The sequence below is a fragment of the Echinops telfairi genome, unplaced genomic scaffold (genome assembly GCF_000313985.2).
Source record: "Echinops telfairi isolate 266 unplaced genomic scaffold, ASM31398v2 ScPeMD7_7424;HRSCAF=8462, whole genome shotgun sequence".
Taxonomy (NCBI): Eukaryota; Metazoa; Chordata; class Mammalia; order Afrosoricida; family Tenrecidae; genus Echinops; species Echinops telfairi.
In genome coordinates, this window is record NW_022111324.1 from 13,949,428 (window position 1) to 13,970,605 (window position 21,178).

The following is a 21,178-nucleotide window of genomic DNA, read 5'->3' on the forward strand; positions in this document are numbered from 1 at the left end:
GGTGTGTCCTTTCACGGCCTGCCGGGTAGGGGGCAAGGGTGGGGAGGCATGTGCGGTCACTTCCCGGGACCCGTGCCCGGGGTGGCACCACCCTCACTCCCTCCGATTTGGAATTTGCTCCTTGGGAAAACGGGTGCTTAAAGCCAGAGGCGGAGGACACAGCTAACTGCCCGCCGCAGGTTCGGCGAAGGACGCAGCGTGGTTCTGCTTCCTGCTGTAGGGTTTACAGGTCCCAAAACGGGAAAATTTAAACCAACCATGGAAACCTGCCGTATCAGTGGCTGAAAAACTTTGGCCAGCGCCGTCTGTACTGGTCAAGATAGGAGAACAGCTGTGGGAGGAACCAAAGAACACTAGGTGTGCCCTACTTTCCAGAACTTGCAACACTGAGGGCAGGGCTTCCCGAGGTGGTTGGGGTGCAGTGACTTACTCTTGCCCACGTAGGCCCTCGAGGCAGGCGCCTGGACCGGAGCTCCATCCTGCTGAGACTCCTTTGTTTTCCTACTAGTTTGTCCCGCGTTGCCCCCTCCCCCTCCCTTCGCGCTTCCAGCGCGCTTGGCCTTAAAGGGAATAGGGTCTCTGACCTGTAAATTCGCCTGTCCGTCAAACCATTCCGACTAGGGGAAAATTGGTGGCACCCTGGTTTTACAAACCGTGAATCCGCATATATGAATTACTTAGTTTAGATTATGATTCAAAAGTTCCTGTGACTCCACTACATAGTGTGCTTGGGCATTTCCTCCCCAACTGTGTACGTTTTACATCCAGTATCCAGAGGGGAAAATAGATGTTTAAGAGGTGACTCTGTGATTGCACGGGGCTGTGCAACCTGGGGAGATTTTTATACAAAACACCTACCTAGCTCCTTACTTTAGGCTCTTCCTCCAGCCACTGACTGGGGGAAAGTTAAGTTTGGTGAGCTAAGAGAGTAGGCTTGAAAGGAATGAGCTCTCTCTGACCTTGAAGGCAAGGGAAGACTTCAGAATGACCAGCCCATAGCTGGGATTTACGAAAGCCTTTTGGAGCACTGCTTCAAAACTCCATGGGATTTTCACAATGTTTCCTCCTTCCCCTCCAAACACAAAATCCTACCAGAATTCTTGGCTTTCATACAGATCTGTAACCAATATTAACATAAAGCATATTTACTATAATTATTAGAAAAGTTGCAGTAATTTAAATATTGCCACTATTTAAACTAACTATTCTATTTCAGTATTTTGTTGTGTGTTGCCCTGTGACTCATCAAAGTAGTCTCTTCTCTGGGAACCAGTAAAAATTGGAGAAAGGCATCTGTACCTATAAAGAAATAATACACTAATCAGCCCAGGACCAGACTTCGTCTAGTTTGCCCTGCCGCACCCAAAAAAGGAATTGGGCCCTTTATGTTGTCACAGTACACGAATCTAATTATTTTGTTTGTTTTCATGTCTGTAACAAAGTTTATCCCTGAGGCTCAGCAGAGAGAAACAGGGCCCATGAGTTACAGTGTCTCTGTGGCAGCCTTTTAGGCCAGTGCCTGCTGTGGGTAAGGCAGGCACTGAATTTGACATAGCTGCAGAATCTAATTTTTTTTTAATCGGATGCTTCCTGTGAATTTTCCAGGTGATCAGTTTTTGACTACTCCTTATGTTTTTAGAAAGGGGATTAAGTAATTTCAAGCATAACAGTCAAGTGATCCACCCCTCACAGTTGGGGCAGGCCCGGGAGGGGTTGGGTGATTCAGTTGGTGAGTTAGTAGTCTTACTGTTTCCTCTGTCTGCAGAAGCAGCTCCTCCATAGGACACCTTCACTAAACATAGCAGCGTTTTCTGAGGGGATGTTCCTTTCAAGGCGGAAACTCACTCTTTTGAAAATGAGGAAGGAAGGAAATGGGATCATGTAATTGAATTAGTCTTAAGAGCAGCAGTAAGGGGCCTTAGGGAGGAAGGCAGACCTAGAAGTTCTTGGAGTTAATCCTATTTCTGACCACGTAATAAACTAGAGTTTGGGTTCAGAGGGATGAAGGATATGAAGTGGCTTAAAACTGTTAGTTCCTTAGCATGATTCAGCAGAATAGTCTCTCTTAACTCACTAGAAAGAGCTCGTAACTATTCCCGATCATTGCCCCTCTGTAGTCGGGAGCAGAGGAAGCCTCGTTCCATTTCTTCTCCACATCAGAACACTTGGTTTCATCTGATCTTTCAGTGGGTCCTTTCCCCTAGAATCTTAGTGACCTAGGGCTTCTATAGCAGAAATGCCGCAAGTGATGACTAACAGATGGCAGTTTTTTTATTGCACAGTTTTAAGAGGCTAGAAGTTCAACGTCAGGGTGTACACTGTCTTCCTATCCCTCACACAGATCCTTTTTGCTCTGCCCACTCCTTTAATGTCTTTATATCTTGGTGAGAAAATGACATGGGAATCCCGCCTTTCACTGCAGGCTAGGCCAGAGCATGTACACAGGTATAGAGCTTAGGACACACAAGATCCAGGTCAGATTAGCTCCTCGGGAACAGAAATGGGAGTAGTGATACCAGGAGGGTGGGGGAAGGTGAGGAGAGGAGGGGGGAAGAAACCATAGGGGAAGGGAGACAAGGCCTCAAATAGATTGTAAATATTTAGGGAAAAAAAGATGGCAACATATGTACAAATATGCTTGATACAATTGATGTATGGATTCTTTGAAGAGCAGTAAGAGTCCCCAATAAAATGACATGGGAGCAGCATCTAATCTCTGATGACATGGGAGCAGCATCTAATCTCTGATTTCACAAAGGGTTGGGGGTAGAAACCAATTACCAGCTCTAGACTGATAGTCAGAGGTGGCCGGCCATCAGTCAGACTTGCCTGCATCCTCCAACCTTCTTTAGCATTTCTGACACCAACCATCCCCCTTGGGGGGCACTCCCTTTTCTGCAGGATTTAATAATGCATTACAATGACTATACCGAACTCAGGAATAGACATGGACAGGGTACAGTTCTTCAAATCAGGCCCTGTTCTTAGCAGTTAGCTTGAAACACTCTAGTCATCTGTACAAGTTTTACCTCAGGTGATGATGACTTAGTGATTAGCATTCACTAAGAATCCGTAGTTACAGAAAACTGTATTGTAGACTGTCACTCTAGGAGCCATGGTGGGTGACCTGTTGAGCAGCTAACCACAAGGTCAGCAGTTCAGACACACCAGCTGCTCCAAGGAAGAAAGATGGGGCTTTCTGCTTTTATGAAAATGTAGTCTCTAAAACCCACAGGGAGGCGCATTGTGAGTCAGATAGCAGTGAGTGTGGAATTTTGGAGGCAATTATACACAGTTGTCTACCTGCTTGGTTTGAAACAAGAAAAAAATAAATGAAGCAGTAAGACTGGGTGGAAGAGTTCTTTTGTTAGAGATTAAAACTGGGTGTCTTGTTTGACGAGTTAGATCAGTCAAGTAGTTTTACAGAAGATTATATGGAAGTTTTACAGAAGATATGCATTCATTCCAAAGAAGGAAAGTGTCAACCTTGATTGTCCATATAATAGGAGCTAGAAACCTGTTTGTTTCCTATTACATAATCTGTTCATTATTGCAGTTAGGCAATTGTTTGGATTCAGGGCACATTGGGACACCCATTATTAGAGCTGAATGTTTATTGGAGCAAGAGTTTCCATGCTTAGAAAAAATGTAGAAAGTAAGAAGTAAGTACTTCAGTAAGCTACTTGATTTGAATAGAACAGATTTCTTTTTAACAGAAAAGGCATCTGGGTGGCACCATAGCTATGACAGAAGCAACACTCTTTAATTAGTCTTTTAAATTATTTATAACTTGAATTCTATGTCTCTAACCACAGTGGACATGGGCTTTTTATGTAGGTAAGAAGCTTGCAAAAACCAAAGCAGACTCACTGCTGGGAGTTGTTTCTGACTCAGCGACCTGTAGGACAGGACAGAACTTCCCCCGGACAGAAAACCTTGACAGCAATAGAAAGGCTCATCATGTTTTCAGAACAGGACCAACGAGTGTGTTTGAACTGCTTATCTTGCAATTAGCAGCCCAACATGTAACCCACTCTGCCACCAGGGCTCCTAGAAAGTTGAAAAGCACCCCTCAAAAAGAAAGCTAATTGTAGCTTTGTAAACATTCATTTCAAAAAGAAAAAATCTGTTTTTGATCCAGAAACTCTGACTTCTCACTGTCCATGATGTCGATGGCGCCTCTTTGTTCACTTGTAACCTTCTTTTCCTTCCTTTTAGGTGGGGCATTCTCTTCTCCCACCCTAGGGACTTTACTCCAGTGTGCACCACAGAACTTGGCAGAGCTGCAAAGCTGGCACCAGAATTTGCCAAGAGGAATGTGAAGTTGATTGCCCTTTCGATAGACAGTGTTGAAGACCATCTTGCCTGGAGCAAGGTAGAGTACCAGCAGCCTGTGCTTTGCCCCTGAGGTTACAGATGATCGAGATTAGCTTGGTTTCTGAGGTGAGAGTGCAAGTAAAGCTCCAGTTCAGACTTCACTGATGACCTGAACATCTGACCTGGATTGCACAGTGAGTGACCATCACATGGTTCCCAATCCACTGGTCAGCCCATAACCCTGATGTCTGTTGGCCTTTTCAGCTGACCTATTCAACTATTCCTGAAGCATTTTCCTGTCTTGGCTTCCGGGACATCCTATCTTGCTATTCCTGTTCAAGCCCTTGGATTGACTCTTCATGATCTCCCAACTCATGGTGGAGTTGCTTCAAATCCATTTCCTAGATCTCCTCTTTTCTATGTACACTCTTTCCTCTGGTAAGTTCACCCACTCACATCTGCAAATAGCTCTGGGCTGTCCAGGCGCCTCAAAGCCAAGCTGTCCCAAACTAGGCTCCTGTTATTTCTCTCAGGGTTGTATACATCTCAAGTAATGGCAACTGCGCTTTATTTTAGTTAATCGGGCCAAAAATACAAGTCATGCTAACTCCTTTTAGTTTTTCACATCTTTTGTCTCCTCTCGTGTCTAATTCTTCATAAGCTTGTGGGCTCTACCATCAAAATATATCCAAAATTTTATTAGCTATATTGACTCCTCTCTTTCTGGTGTCTGAGGCTTGCCCTTAGCTCTTGTAGGTGTCAACGCAAGTGAGGCCTCAGTAAGTCTCTTGGCCTCCTGATCTAAAGGGATCCATCTGCTCTAGATTCCCTATTCTCTTCTGTTTAATTTTCCTCCTTTTGCCCTTGCCACCAAAAGGCTCCGCATGTTGCTTATTCATTTGTCCCTCCCATCAGTGTAGGGCTGCAGCAGGAAAAGACTGGTTCTGCGCACTGGTGAAGCAGTGCTTCTTACTCAGTACATCCAAAGTTTTCCATCTGTATGTGCTAAATGAACAAATTGTCCACTCATCAGAAAGATTCACTTGGGTTATAATTTTGGCTGTTGAAACCTACTTGAGAACAATTCAAGGACTTTGATTTTGCTACAATGTACTTCTGAATAACAAGAATTAACCAAGAACCCACTGCCATTGAATGGGTTTCTGACTAAACAGTGACCCTATAGAAGGTTTCTGAGACTCTAAATTTACAGGAGCAGATAACCTTATCTTTCTCCCGCTGAGTGGACCTTGGACGTTTCACTTAGCAGTCCACTGCATACCCAACAGCCCTCCCCACCAGGGTTCCTTGAAAAATAAAGGATAATAATTACTTTTTATTGTGAATTAGGTGAAAGTTTACATTTCAACAGTTTTACCTTCAATTATTCATAAACATTTTGTATCCATCCATTCGTCCACTGCAATCCCCTAAAGGTACCATCACTTATCCTACTACCTCCCCATGTCTCCAGTTTCATCCCTCCTTCTTTCTAACGCTCTGAACTTTATCCTTGGGTAAGTGCTTTAGATCTTAAATGGTTGCTATTTGTAGCACGAGGCTGTGCCTAATTGCAGAACTGAAGGGTAACTAACTGAGGGCCACAGTCTTGAAAGTGCTTCTGTCTATCTGACTAGTCGTGTTTTCATTATTAACTTTGTTTCACTCTGGAAAGCTAACGTTTGAGGAAACACTTTCCATGCAACTGAATAAAAGAAGTATTTTACTGATTTGTGGTTTGTTGAGTAAGCCTGGATGCCATGGTCATTTCATAGCAGTTAATCCTAAATCTGTAGGAAGATTCATGCATAAGAGAAAAGGGAAAGGTAATCCTATTTCTTGAAGTAAATTTTTGTTTTTCGTTCCTTATATTTGACAGTGAATGTTAACTAATGTTTCTGCAGTATTTTCACAGGCAGTTTCTCATTAAAGTCTAACAGCAGCCCTTTAAGGGAAGTACACACAGTCCCCAGGTTAAGAATGAAATCAGTTGCTACATGTGTCTTTTTAAGTTGAATTTGTAGGTAAATCAGACCAGGTACATACAGTTCTTATTTAGCCTTAACTTTAGTGCCAGAAAAAGGGGCCTTAGTCACACTGTAGGTCCACTGGTGATAGCTCCGTTGGGCTGCTAGTTACAAGTCTGCAGTTCAAAACTACCAGCCACTTTGCAGGAGAAAGATGGGGCTTTCTGCTCCCCTAAAGAATTAGTCACTGAAACTCACAGGGGCAGTTCTACCCTGCCCTACAGAGTCAGAATCAACTTGATGACAGTGAATTTGGGTGGCACTGTGGGTTGGGTGTTGGGCTGTCTGCTCTTAAGATTTGCAGTCTTAAAACGTTATGTAGTCTGAATGGGAATCAACTTTGACAATAGGTTTACTGCAAGAAAAAGCCTTTCAATGATTTAAAAGCTGCATTTGCAGCCAGGGAAGAAGATTATGATGAAGACTGTTGAGAGAGAGCTGGTTCGATTCTTTCAAAATGAGGGCAAATTTACAGAGCACTAGAGCCAAGTATAAACCCTGGAGTAGTAGTGGTTACATGTTGGGCCGCTAACTGAAAGAAGGCTTTCTAATCACCTGAAGAGTTAATTAACAGTCACTGAAACTTACAGGGGTAGTTGTGTTTTGTCTAAAGTGACCAGACGTCCCGCTTTTGGTGGGAGAGTCCCGATTTTTAACAATTTTTCCCGCGTCCCACGGCGTTTTTAAAAAGTCCCGATTTTTTTAAAGAATGCACAACAAGCTAGGGTATAAGGTTTTCAGCTGCCATGTGGCTATTTTGCCAGGCTATGAGTTTTATCAGTGGTGTCCCGCTTTACCAATGTTAAAATCTGGTCACCTTGACCTTGTCCTATGGGGTCACTGTGAGTAGACATCGACTCGGTGGCAATGAGAAAGGCCAAGAAGGAGTTGTCAAGCCCTGGTGTAGTGGTAAAGAGTTCAACTGAAAGTTCAGGAATTTGGGATTCTAACCCACTAGCTGCCCTCCTCCAGAGTAAGGCATACAGCCTGCTTTTATGAAGGTAGCAGTCTTGGGAACCCTACAGGGCAGTTCTGCCCCGTCCTTTCGTATCAGCTCGAGTCAGAACCAACTCAGAGATGCTGTGCTTGGGCTTTTGTTGTGTTGTCTTTTGTTTTTTCGTAATTGTCCATCGGTCAGACGTTTATACCCCAGAGATAGCCTCTATGTGGGTTTTGCTCTCATTTTCGCTCAGAGTTGGAGGGGGCTTGCTTGCAGTTGCCCATCTAGGAAATTAGGACAATGTGATCAGAACTTTAAGCTAACTCTTTTTGATATGAGTTGATTACTTGTTCACTGCTATCAAGCTGATTCAGAGTCATACTGTATAGAAATTTACCTGATTTAGGAAGGAACAAAGAAGCCATAATGTGCTCAGCTGCTAATCAAAAGGTGGGTGGTTTGACCCCACTCAGCAGTTCCACACAAGGAGACAATGGTCAAGAAAACCTTATGTGCCCATGTTACTCTGTCACTAGGAGTGGGAATCAATTTGATGGCAGCTAAGTTTGTTTAATACAGAATAAAGCCAAAGTGTGATTCTTTGATGTTTATGGCTGTAACGTAATGCCTATTCTGCAAGTGGCAGCATTGAGTAATAATTAATTGCAAGGTTAGCAATAATTAAAATTGTGTCACTACAGAAAGAAACATAGGCTATTGTATGATACCTTTTGAAGTTTGGAGCAAACTGGATTTTAGATGGAGAGCTTGGACGTTTTCCGAATGGTGACTACATTTATAGGAAACAAGTTCCAGCCATCAGAAGCAATGTCCAAAGTTGACATATAACAAACAGCTTATATAGGAAACTTCAAGTTGCCTTAACATAAAACCATAATAATTATTACTTATTCATGTTGTCTTTTTAGAAGCCGTGACAGCAAATGGGAAGTCGGGATTAATTTATTGCTATCCATTTCAAAGTTTATAAATGCGGAGGAGATGGATGGAGTATGTGGCCTGTTGCCTCCATGAACAACTGCCTCCTCTGTCATGAGACCAGAAGACCTGGATAGTGCCCAGCTACCATCACTAGACATTTGATCAGAGATTCTATAGAAAAATGCTGATCATAAAGGAGAAAAGTGCAGAACAGAATTTCAGAGTCTCATGAACTGCAGACTTTTTGGAGACATGGAGATTAGATAAATCCCTGAAATTTTATCTTTGAACCTTTAACCAAAAAATATCCTCAAGTCTTTTTAAAACCAAACTATACCTTTAGTTTAACTAGTAAAAAATGTTTGCCTTGAGCCTTATGCTCTTATAAGAACTATGCATATGAAATTAAATCGACAGCAGTAACTTGAAAGATCAGATAGGCAACTCAGAGGGCAGTGAGTTTATGTTACTGGGCGAGAAACAGCTCAGAAAAGGAGAGAGTGGTTTACACAATTCCAAGATGTAATCAATGTCCTTGAATTGTACATGTAGAAAATCTTGCTGTGCTCCACTTTGTATAATTTCAACAACCAAATAAATTAAAAATTTTAAGATAGCAATATTTTAAATGTATAAATGCTACTCTAATCATGTCTGTGTCTGTTGATAAATCCTTATACCATCAAGGCTCCCCATAGTATTACAGATCTTACGTGAAATTTAACTCTTATTTTCTGTTACTTCTTCAAACTCTACTTAGCTATATTTCTCACTGTCAGTAATTTATGCACAGATTTGCCTACATGTTGTCATTAATATTTTCCCTTAAAAATATCATCCTTTCTCACCTGTGAAAACATTTCCCCGTTAGTCAAGGGATAAGGGAGAAGTCCTACCTCTTTCTCAAAATCTTCCTAACTCATCGGCCTTCCATACGTTTATGTTAGTAACTCCAACATTTATAATCTGGCACTGAATTATTGCAGGCTTGTGTTTGCTGTTGCTTTATATGGAAATCACCTAACCAAATTAGAAGTTCAATTGAAGACAGGAACCGTGTCTTCCTCATCTGTATTCCATGTGTACTTCCCATAGTGCTTAGCCCACTTGAATTGCTATATCAGTGCTTGATCAAATAATAAAAGTAGATGCTTTCTCCCCCTGCCCCCACCTCCAAGCTTTCAGGGTTAGGAAAAGTAGAAATGAATGAATGGGTCAATTTTTATTAGTAGAGGGGAGCACATTATTTTCCTGCTATGTGGGTTTCACATTAGTATAATTTTTCCTCTGCCATTTTACCCATGAGAAAGTTATTTTTAATTTATCCTTAAAAGGCAGGGACCAATCTACAGAATTTTATTGGCATGTGACACTATTTCTAGATGTTATAGACTTAATGAGCCCATTGTTTCTAATGGACTTTGCATCATTTGGGTACCCAGAAATACCTTGAATTGTGAGCTCACTCTACACTGTTTAACCACTGGTAATCCTGAGCATTTCTTGATAATGGTATTTGACCACCTGCAATTATATTTATAGATTGCTTTGGGTAGTAACATTATTCAGTTGTTAGAGGGCTTACTGTTGCTTTCAAAAAACAATAAAAATGTGGGATTTTAAGAGACTTGAATCTGAAAGGGCTTTATTTCCTATAGTTACAGCCTTGGTCCTGTACCCTTTTAAATCTGACAACAAATAATTGGGGTGAGGACTGTTGGTTCCTTTTGTTATTATTATCAATTACAGGGGTCCTCAAACTATGGCCTGTGGACTACATGTGGCCTGCCAAGGATATTTACCCAGGCCGCCAGGTGGTTTTGCCCTGTTTTGTTTTTTACTTCAAAATAAGATATGTGTAGTGTGCATAGGAATTTGTTCATAGTTTTTTTTTAAACTATAGTCCAGCCCCTCAATGCGTCTGAGGGACAGTGAACTGGCCTCCTGTTTAAAAAGTTTGAGGACCCCTGAAAAATATTATTACTTTATTATGATTCAGTTCCTCTCTACTACCTTGCCTATGTTTTAAAAAATACTTTTATTGGGGGCTCTTACATCTCTTATCACAATCCATTCATTCATTCATTCATTGTGTCAAACACATTTGTACATATGTTGGCATCATTTTCAAAGCATTTTCTTTCTACTTGAGCCTTGATATCTATCAGCACCTCATTTTCCCCTTCCCTCCCCCACCCTCCCTCCATCGTCAACCCTTGATAAGTGATAGATTATTTTTTTCATATCTTACATTGTCCTCTTGTCGCCCTTTACATACTTTTTTGTTGTTTGACTCCTGGGAGGGGGTTATATGTTGATCCTTGTGATGGATTCCCCCGTCTCCCCCCAGCTTCCCCTTATTCTCCTGGTATCTCTATTCTCATTGTTGGCCCTGAGGGGTTTATCTATCCCGGATTCCTTGTATTGCGGGCTCTTATCTGTAGCAATGTGCATGTTCTGGTCTAATCCGATTTGTAAGGTAGAATTGAGGTCATGATAGTGGGGTGAAGGAAACATTGAAGAACTAAAGGAAAGTTGTCATCAGTGCTATACTGCACCCTGACTGGCTCATCTCTTTGTGACCCTTCTGTGAGGGGATGTCCAATTGTTTACAGATGGGACTCCCCCTCATTCACTTCACATTGATATGCTGTTTTGTTCTTGGTCTTTGATGCCTGATCCCATTGACACTGCATGATCACACAGGCTGGTGTGCTTCTTCCATGTGGGCTTTTTTGCTTCTCAGCTAGATGGCTGCTTGTTTATCTTCAAACCTTTAAGATCCCAGACACAATATCTTCTGATAGCTAGGCACCATCAGCTTTCTTCACCACATTTGCTTATGCACCCATTTTGTCTTCAGCAATCGTATCAGGAAGGTGAACATCACAGAATGCCGGATTGTTAGAACAAAGTATTCTTGTGTTAAGGAGGTACTTGAATCGAGGCCCAATGTCCATCTGCAACCTTAATTCTTAACACATAGCTATAAGTACATAGATCTATTCCCTTTCATTATATATAAATATATTTACATATATACATGCCTGTATTTAGACCTCTATAAATGTCCTTTGCCTCTTGGTTCTTTCCTGTTTCCTTTTACATTCCTCTTGTACCCCCATTATGTTCGACCTTCATTAGGGTTTAGTAATTCCTTATGGCTACATTGCCCTTGATTAAACCCCACGAGGCATCCTACATCCTTTTCTCCATTGATTTTAGTTGTGTCCCCCCCTTCTTTTCTCCCACCTTCCCTTCTCGCATATCCCCCCCAGAACCATCAGTCCTGTTCTTTTTGTTTCCAAATTGTTTATCCTGCCTATCTTATCTACATAGACATGCAGAGACATTAATAAGCGCAAAAACTAGGCAAAGCCAAATAAAACAACCAAGGAAGTAAAAACTAAAACAATAACAGCAAAACAACAACAAAAAGAAAGCCGCTGGCAAAAATGGAAAAGTCTATAAATAGTTCAAGGTCTGTTTGTTGGCCTTTGAGTGTTTTCCAATCGAGTCTGATGGGGTGCCACACTCTGTCTCCAAAGTCTATTTTTGGTATTCCCCAGGGATTTCATCACTTTGCTCCCCTTGCTGCTCTGTTGCATGCCTTTAGTGTTTCACGCCAGCGTGATGGGGTCAGATTGTGCACTATTCCCACACTGTGTCTCCAGTGTTGTCCCCCGCAGTGCTGTGGTTTAGTGAGAGACTTCGTGTCTCATGGTGGAGCCAGCTCTATGGTCTTCTCTCTGCATTGTCTGCTCTGAGCAGGAATATCGTCCTCGGGTCTTGGTGGGCCAGGATGTGTTCCCCTCCCTCTATCCTTCTTCATTTCGCCTGTGTGCTCTAATCTAGCGTGCCCCTCTCCCCAAGCTGTAGCTTCAGTGCTGTCCTCTGAAGTGCATTCTTCTGGGGGGTGGGGTGGGGAGGTGTCCACATAGTTGGGATTGGGACTGGCCATGTAGACCTCTATTGGTTCCCTGGTACATGCCGGTATGTTGTATTCATGTCTTGGCACATCAGGTTGAAGCATGGTCTCTCTCTCCCTCTCCTGTGGAGATATAAACAATACCCTCCCCTTGGGTGGGTTAGTGCCCTGCTCCCCCCCTACCCATATCTTTTCTTCCCTCCCTCCTATTTAGTTGGCTGCCATATGTATCCTTGGATTGAGTTTGGCCCCTACCCTAGTACCTGGACCTCATACCAGGAATGTATGTATATAGTAGCTTCCCCTATGCCCCATTTTTTAAAGCTTACCTCAGTGGACTCATGTTGTACTTTTTCTTTTGTGCTTGGCCTACTGTGCTTAGTATGATTTTCTTCAGTTCTTCCCATGTGGCAATGCGCTTCATGTGTTCATCACTGCTTTTTAGGGCTACATAGTACTCCATTGTATGTATGTACTACAGTTTTTTGATCCATTGGTCCATTGATGAAAATTTGGGTTGCTTCCAACTCCTGGCAATTGTGAACTGTGCCTCATTGAACATTGGAGTACAGATGTCTGGCCGTGGTTTGTTTCTTGCCTCTTCTGGGTATATGCCCAGTAGGGGGATTGCTGCGTTGTATGGTAGCTTGATTTCCATCTGTTTTAGATATCACCAAATCGATTTCCATAATAGCTGTACATACCTACAGGTCCACCAGCAGTGGACAAGAATTCCTATCTCAACACAGCCCCTCCAACACTTCCAGATTTTTGAGTTGGGCTGTCTTTGAGGGTGTTAGCTGGTATCTCATAGTTGTTTTAATTTGCATTTCTCTTATGGCTAATGATCAGGAACATTTTCTCATATGTTTATTGACCATTCAGATTTCTGCCCCTTTGAAACTTCTGTTCAGGTCCTTTGCCCATCTCCTCAGTGGGCAGTTAATTTTTCTCTTATTGTAAGCTTGCAAAGTATTTTAGATTTTAGTAATAAGGCCTTTGTCTGATGTGTCATTGCTAAAGAAGTTTTCCCAGTCTGTGGGCTCTCTTATTACTCTCTTGGTGAATTCTTTCGATGTATACAGGTGGGTTTTTTTGTTTTTTGCTGACTTTAAAATGTTTATTCTTTAAAAATTAGTTGCTTTTTATACAGCTATACAAAATTCTTAATGTTTCCTTGACAATGGATACAATTGAATTTAACTATATAAAAAACGGCCTTTGCCTAAGAAGCAGTATTTACTGTGTGTACGTAGTTGACTGACAGAATTTTCTACCATCCAGCACCCTAATTACTTGAGCTATTTCAAACAGGATATTACAGGATTCCCCCACCCCCCAAGAAAAAATGAGAGAGACAGACAGACACATACTTCCTCAAAACACAGTATCACGGCCCATTCTCAGGCAACTTACAATAATTGCCAGGTACAATTTAGTGATAAGAAAAATCCTCTCAGTTATAAAAAAATACTTAAAAGTTCTACTAATTTACTGCTTTAGTTTAATTGTATATTAAAAAAAATCACTTAATCTGCTATTCCAAATATATTTATTGTTCATTTTTAAAGATAAGCTTTCTTTTCCCTCCCCCAAAGCAACCGCATTATTCAGTTAAAATGACAAAAGCCGGAGCCTGTGTAAGGCAAAAGCCTGCCTGAGAAGAAAAACTCAAGACATTTTCCATTAATAAGAGAGTGGTAGAAAAGTGGTAAGATCGCACCTATCAAAGGCAGAAACTGTGTGAGACCCAGTAAAACAAGGCTGCTCCATGGGGTTCTAACTCTCACAGGTTTTACTGCTATCTTTCAAATTAAGCAGAAAAACAAAACAAAGCCCAGTGCTGGTGACAATTATATAACAAATTCGTGTCTTCGTCAGAAGACTGAAACCAATGGTCAGGACCATGAAGAGCTAGCAATCCCTCTAGTTTCAAAGACTTGTTGGTACACTATGCAGCAACTCTGTTGTCTTTCCTACACTCAAAATCTGCCAATTCTCTGCCCCCGTGTCTTCCTCTACCCTCCCGGGGTGGTGGAAGTCCCCCTGCCGCTGCGAAAGCCAAGGCTCCCCCCAGCCCCCCCTCCATAGCCCCCACGGCCCGGTTTGGACGGAGTGGAATTCCAAATATTTGAGCGTTTAATTTTCTTTCTTCAGCCCATGTTGGTCTTCATTCTCTATTATCATCCCAAGAAATATTATCAAAGAAGGATTTCATTTTGTCATAGCAGCAGTTAGGTCCAAGTGGGTCGTCTTCATCAGCATTTCCTTCCCTGGTTCGGATATCAACTCCTGAGTCTCCTTTATCTTCACCATGTAAAGGTTTCTCCTGCTTTTCAAGTTTATCTTCTTTTAATTTAAGTTTATTGTGGAATTCTTTGTCAATTTCTTGTTAAATTGTGCATTTGCACTTTCAAAGTCCAAGTCTTTTTCAAATTTCATTGCATCATCTCGCCGAATACCAAATCTTCCCCTTCTACCTCGATGACCTCCACGCCCTCTCTGACCTGGTTGGTACTGGGCTCCTTCTCCCAACAGATGCTGGAGCAGGTAAGTGGACTGAGGTGGTCTGTACTGCTTGTTCCATGGTTGAGCATTTTCTGAGAGGGTCTAACTGAGGGCTTGAACAACCTTGAGATAACGGTGAATTTAGAGATCTGTATCCTGTGTAAAAGAAGAACCAACTGCATTGTTTTGGGATGAGGTACCAGTGTTTGATGTTTCTGTTCCAAAAGATGTCAGGGAGCTTCCAGCAACACCAACAGCACCAAACAACTGCCCAACTATTGAACTTGGACTGAACTGACTATACGCCGGCATCCTGCCAAAAGGTCAATAGGAGCCCACCGACTGGAATGAAGATGTAGAAGAGCCTATTGAAGACTGAACCATAGCGGGGTCTTGAGGCAAAGAGCATTGTGGTTTTGGTGGCTCACAAATAGGTCTTTACTATCACTTCCACGGAATATAATGTACTTAGAGATTTCATCTCAAGGTGGAATTGGACGATCTGTTGGTCTGTCTTCTGTACCAAAGTGCTGAACTTTGGCGATTGTGGAGTTCTCCGTGTCGATGGTGTAGAGCAGTGGTTCTCAACCTTCCTTATGCCATGACCCTTTCATACAGTTCCTCATGTGGTGGTGACCGCTCTACCATAATGTTATTTTCATTGCTACTTCATAGCTGTAATTTTGCTACTATTATGAATTATCATGTAAATATCTGATCTGCAGGATATATTTTCATTGTTATAAATTGAACATCATTAAAGCATAGTGATTAATCACAGACAATACATGTAACTATATATTGCGAAATAATTTTTTCTAATGACAAATCAATGAAATTTTGTCTTGAAGCATAGTGTTGCATGGGTAACAGTCTTCATGCCGGGTACGGGTAGGTGGGCATATCTGCATGGGCAGACCACCTGGAGACAGAGGAGCGGTGTCTCAGTTCCTAAGACCTTCGGAAATAAGTGATGGTCTTAGGTGACCCTTGTAAAAAGGTCCTTCAACCCTCAAAGGGGTTGCAACCCACAGGTTGAGAACCGCTGGTATAGAGGATGCCCTCATAGCCGATCTCTTCTTTGGAGATGAGGCTGATCTTGCTGCTGATGTAGGGTGTTCCCCCAGCTCTTGACGGTGCTGCGGTTGCTTGGGGCCACTCTCAAGAGGCTAATCTCATGCTGTGTCCTGCTCCGCACCCCCAGAGCTGCCTCACACTACGTGGCAGCAGCACGGGCTCCACTACCCTCCCCCAGCCTCTACCTGAAAGCCAAGGGCTGGCAGCCATACACAGGTGTTTATCTTCAGTATATCCCCCTTGTGAATTTGTGACTCCTCTGTATTTGTGCCCTTCCCTGTTTCCCAAAGCCTATGTATTCCCAGAGCCAAGGTTCTTAGGTTTGTCCGAATTCCCTCATTAATGGCCTTACTAGTTTGGGGTTTTACCTCAAGGTCTATGATCCACCTTTAGTTTTTTCTTGTGCATGGAGTGAGAGGTAAGGGTCTTGCTTCATTTTTCTGCAGGTAGATAGCCTTTTTTCCGGCCTCACTTACTGAAGAGGGACTACCTGGGCAATTCACCAGTTAAATTCAGAGGAGACACCTGGCTTAAAGTTTTTCTCCTCTTTTACCTGCATTTCAGGATATCAACGCATACATTGGTAATGAGCCCACAGAAAAATTGCCTTTCCCCATCATTGATGATAAGAATCGGGACCTTGCCATCCTCTTGGGCATGCTGGACCCAGCAGAGAAGGACGAAAAGGGAATGCCTGTGACAGCACGAGTGGTGAGTCTTAGAAGTCCATTCTGTGGTCTGCATGACTGACCATGCTATGTACATGTAAATACAGAGGAAAGGCAGCAGCCTCTCTAATTAGGGTACAGCTGTGTATTAGTGTTTGTCCGTGGACCTGCTGGTGGTTTTGACTGCCGACCATGGAGATCATAGCCCAGTACATAACCACTATACCACCAGGGCTCCTGTGGAAACCTAGCAAGGGCAAATGAGCAATTTCCTAACAGGGCATCTAGAAGTGACAGAATAGAGGAGCCACCACTATGCTAATGAGGATGGCTGACTTCATTGGAAAATGAGCAGTGTTTCTTGTAGCTCTTGGGAAGTCCTCTTGAAAGTAAGAGGTCATTTCCTTCTTCATAAAGCAACTATTTTCTAGGTTTTTAAATTATATTTATTTTTGGTGTTGGTAGTGTACAACCAGTCGTTTGCCCATTCAGTTTCTACCTGAACAGTTCAATGACTGGTTATGTACTGATTTTGTCACTATCTTCACGGTGTCTACCCATGTTGTTTGTTACCATGAATTTAGGCTTTCTGCCTCTTGAAGTTCTCATCTGTGCTTTAGATTTATTCTTGTCAGATTTAACTCTGCCCATCAGAGAACAAACTCAGTCCCTCATTTGTGTAAGTGTACAACTATAATTTAAGGTCTGATATTAATTCCCATTAATAATATTTGTATGATAATCCTCCAAATTTGACAGGCTTGACATAAGCTTTTCCTTGGGCTTTTCTGGACTTAATTTGCATCTCAATTTTTCTCAGGATAGCCAGAACTAAATATAACTCCTATCTAAATTTAGAAAAGTAATTTGGAGACAAAAACTATATTCCAGACGCTCAGGTGAATAGTTTATTGTATCGTTACAGTTTTGTTTAACTTTTGATACCTTTGCACATTTCTCGTACTGGCTTTTCATTTCCTAAGTGGCTTTGCCATCAAAAGCACTAGAGGAATGCTCTGTGTATGCTTTTTTTTCTTTCCTTTGCAGGTGTTTATTTTTGGCCCTGATAAGAAACTAAAGTTGTCTATCCTCTACCCGGCTACCACTGGAAGGAACTTTGACGAGATTCTCAGAGTAGTTATCTCTCTCCAGCTGACAGCGGAAAAGCGGGTTGCCACCCCAGTTGATTGGAAGGTAAAGCAGGCATATATATACTCAACTTTGCTTAAAGGATCTCTGTTACTTAGGGCTCTGTATCTGGCCTACAAGTACTCTGGAATGTTCTTCCCCATGACTGAGTTTAAGACTTACCAAGGTACCATTTTCAAGGCCTTTAACACTGATTAGGAACCCCAGTGACATAGTGAGTTAAAGCACTAAGCTGCTGTGGTTAAAACCCACCAGCCTCTGCTGTGAGAAAGTTCAGAAGGCCTGCCTCTGTAACGATTCAAGCTCAGAAACCTTTAGGAGCCAAGTCTATCTGTCCTGTAGGGTTAATATGAGTTAGAATCAACTCAATTCCAGTGGGCTTTGGTTGAGACCTTTAATGTAAAACCCAAATTTCATAGTGTTTTCTAACTTTCAGGCTATTTGGACAAATTAATTGGTCAAAAGTATTCCTTTTGGTAATACAAGACTTTTTTCTCATCAATTTTCTGACCTTTTTTTTTTAAAAAAAACGTCATTTTATTGGGACCTCTTACAGATGTTATAACATTCCATAATCCAAATGGATCAAGCATAATTGTACAATTGCATAATTGAAATTGACAAAAGAAGTCAGTTTCAAACGTTTTTTTCTTGAATTCCTTGATATCAGCTCCCCTTGATAACCTTCCCCCCAGGAACCCTTACTATAACCATATCTTACCCTATTCAATATATCCATTCACCTACAATTCTGTTATTTGTTATTCACTTTCCTTGAGAGGGAATATACAATCATCATTGCTATCATCCCGTGCACCTCCCCACCCCAATCTTCCCGTAACCTCAGGGAATCATTATTCCAGTTGCTGTTTCTGAAAGGTCATCTGTCTCGGAATTCCTGCATCGAACTATTTTAAGCATACAAATGACTATATGTAGGTTTGACAATATTAATGAAGTAAAACATAAGCCTTAATAGTAGGGAGGAAATATTAAAGAATCTGAGGATAGTTATATGTTTCATCAGTGCTGTACTCCACCCTGGATTTATCACCCCTTCTGTGTGACCCTACTGAGAGGGATTGTCCAATTAGCTTACAGGTGGGTGGGTTTGGGGTCTCCACTATATCCACACCTATTCACATCGATTTGGTTGCTTGTTTTTCAACTTCTGATAACTCTTCCCATCGACACCTCATCACAGGCTGGCATACTTCTTCCCTGTGGGCTTTATTGCTTCCCTGATAGATGGCTGCTTGTTTAACTACAGGCCTTTAAGACCCTAGATGCTATAGCTTTTGATAGCCAGCCAGCATGAGCTTTCTCCACCACGTTTGCCTATGCACCCATTTTGTTTTTGGCTTTTTTTTAATGGCAGAATACTTATAGCAAAATGTGATTTGGCCACTTTGGGGGGGGGGGGGTGTGCACTTTTTTAAGTCATTACTTTATTAAGTAGTATACTCCTATCATGAAGTATTTTGTTTCTCTTGAGCATCAGTTTAAACCAATGTGGAATTAAACCCCAGGATATCTGCAGAATAAGACACAAGAATGCATTGACAATGCCAACCAGTAGCCAGTTGCCCTTGGGGCACCTCCGGTTCATGGCAACCCCATGGGGGCAGCAGTGGGGTTTTCAGTGACTGACTTTTCAGAAGTAGTGGCCCAGGCTTTTTTCCCACAATGCCTCTAGGTATACTCAATCTCCCACTTTTTAATTAATCATTTGTACCACCCAGAGCTGTCTATAACATTGTGACCTTTTTTTTAATAGGCCAACCTCTTCCGTTGTTGGTTTCATTTTCTGAAAGGCAAATCAATTGAATTCTGTGTCTATTAATTGAACAGATATTTGTTGAGCTTCAGTGGTGGGCACTGGGCTATGGCAGTGAGCCATATCAAATCCCCGTCATCATAGAAGTGCTATACCAGTGGTCGAGACACACTGTCGACGAGTTTTAGTTTATTAGTGGGTGATGGGTGCTATAGGTGAGGAGAGTCAGAGCATAGGGGCAAGAGGGCTGGCTTTTCTATCTGGCTGTCAAGCATGGCCTTTCTTTGAAACTAAAGTATCTTTGAGAAGGATATGAAGAGAGTGAGTGGCCTAGCCATGAAGGATGAGCCTGCGCAAGCTTTTACCTAAAAATGAGCTTGGCGTCTTCTGGGAATAGAAGGAAAGTCAGGGTGCTGAGATAAGCAGCTGCAGAAGGCGGGCAAGGGTGCTGGAGATGAGGCAGGAGGCCATCACCCGGGCCATAGTGAGGTCTAGAATACTACTTACTCCCTGGGTGGTGTACACAGGTAACTAGCTAGATGCTCATTGAAAGACTGGTTTGATCCACTCAGAGGTCCCTCAGAAGAAAGGCCTGGGATACACATCCAAAGAAGTCGGCCCTTAAATATCCTCCAAAGTACGGCTATACTCTGACACATTTGGGGTTGTCGGCAATGACTCTACAGTAACTTATTTCTTGTTACAATGGAGAACTATTTCCCTCACCAAAATGTCAACGGTCAAACTAAGAAAACAAAATTCCTCAGAAGGGAGAACAGAGAATACTTGATTATTCTCATTAACATCTGCAGTCGCTTTTTGCGAGTTAATTCTTGTCTTTAAGCATCCCTCTAAGATGGACCTTCATCTTTCTCAATGTCTTTCAATAGGATGGAGACAGTGTGATGGTTCTTCCAACCATCCCCGAAGAAGAAGCCAAGAAACTTTTCCCTAAAGGAGTCTTCACCAAAGAGCTCCCATCTGGCAAGAAATACCTCCGCTACACTCCCCAGCCTTGAGTGTCTCTTGGAAGGTGGGGTGGGGCTGCTCACTTAGCACAGTGAGCCAGAGGGTGTCAGCTGCCAATCATGTTTTCCTGAAGCAATCCCATAAACACATCCTGGTGTGATCACAACTAAGGTCTTTAGGTTGTTCTAGTACTGGCTTATTAAATGAAAATGGCACTAAAGATTTCTTGGGATTCGTTACTTTCTGTGCCTGCACCAGCATTCTAATCCATTCATGTATCTTAACACTCTGCTGCCTCTCTTTGGAGTATATTATGTATCTGGGACTCAAGTCTTGGATCTCTGCAGAGTTTGTGATACTACCTAGTACCAGTTCATTGTTGGAAAGCTGGCTTTCCTCCATGATAGAGTGACTTATCTGTCTTAATCAAATCCTCTCTTCTGTTACCCATTTTTGGGAATAACAGAATTGAAATTGGGTTTCCTCTGTAAGTACCTAAGTATATAGCCCAAGAACCTGGAAATAAACTGGATACCTGGTATCTTGATCATACATAGCTGGGGAAAAGCGTTTTCAACCTGCGCTTTTCTTGTAGCCGACTGCAGGAGGGAGAGCAGGGAGAGAGATTTTGCTGTAAGAAAATAACTGATGCATTTCTATCAAAGTGGGGAAGCTACAGAAAAGGCTCTCCTTGACTATCCGGGAGGTACACCAAGGGAGCGGGCAACATGACAGATGTGCCACACACCAAAGAGCACACCGTAGGCGAGAGGAGAGACAATTGAAAATGTTTACTACAGAGCTATTCTTGCAGTGGGTGACTTTTCTGACTTGCTTTTTGGGGATCCACAAATAAAATCTTTTATTAAAACTGGA

The 21,178-nt window shown here is 42.2% G+C and overlaps 1 protein-coding gene, 1 non-coding gene and 1 pseudogene across 2 annotated transcripts; 1 reads left to right on the forward strand and 2 right to left on the reverse strand.

Annotated features, from left to right (window-relative positions):
- Positions 1 to 1,425: 1,425 nt before the first annotated feature.
- Positions 1,426 to 1,560, reverse strand: LOC115872454. Its single transcript, XR_004047855.1, has one exon. It is a non-coding gene; the product is annotated as a small nucleolar RNA SNORA5 (small nucleolar RNA).
- Positions 1,561 to 4,156: 2,596 nt separating this feature from the next.
- Positions 4,157 to 21,178, forward strand: PRDX6 (peroxiredoxin 6; the record flags this gene model as incomplete). The annotated part of the gene is made up of 4 exons (XM_004706823.3): positions 4,157 to 4,375; positions 16,304 to 16,450; positions 17,455 to 17,601; positions 20,224 to 21,178. Coding segments are annotated over 4 exons (642 nt in total), but the record flags the coding sequence as incomplete, so codon positions are not given.
- Positions 14,106 to 15,949, reverse strand: LOC115872333 (annotated as a pseudogene).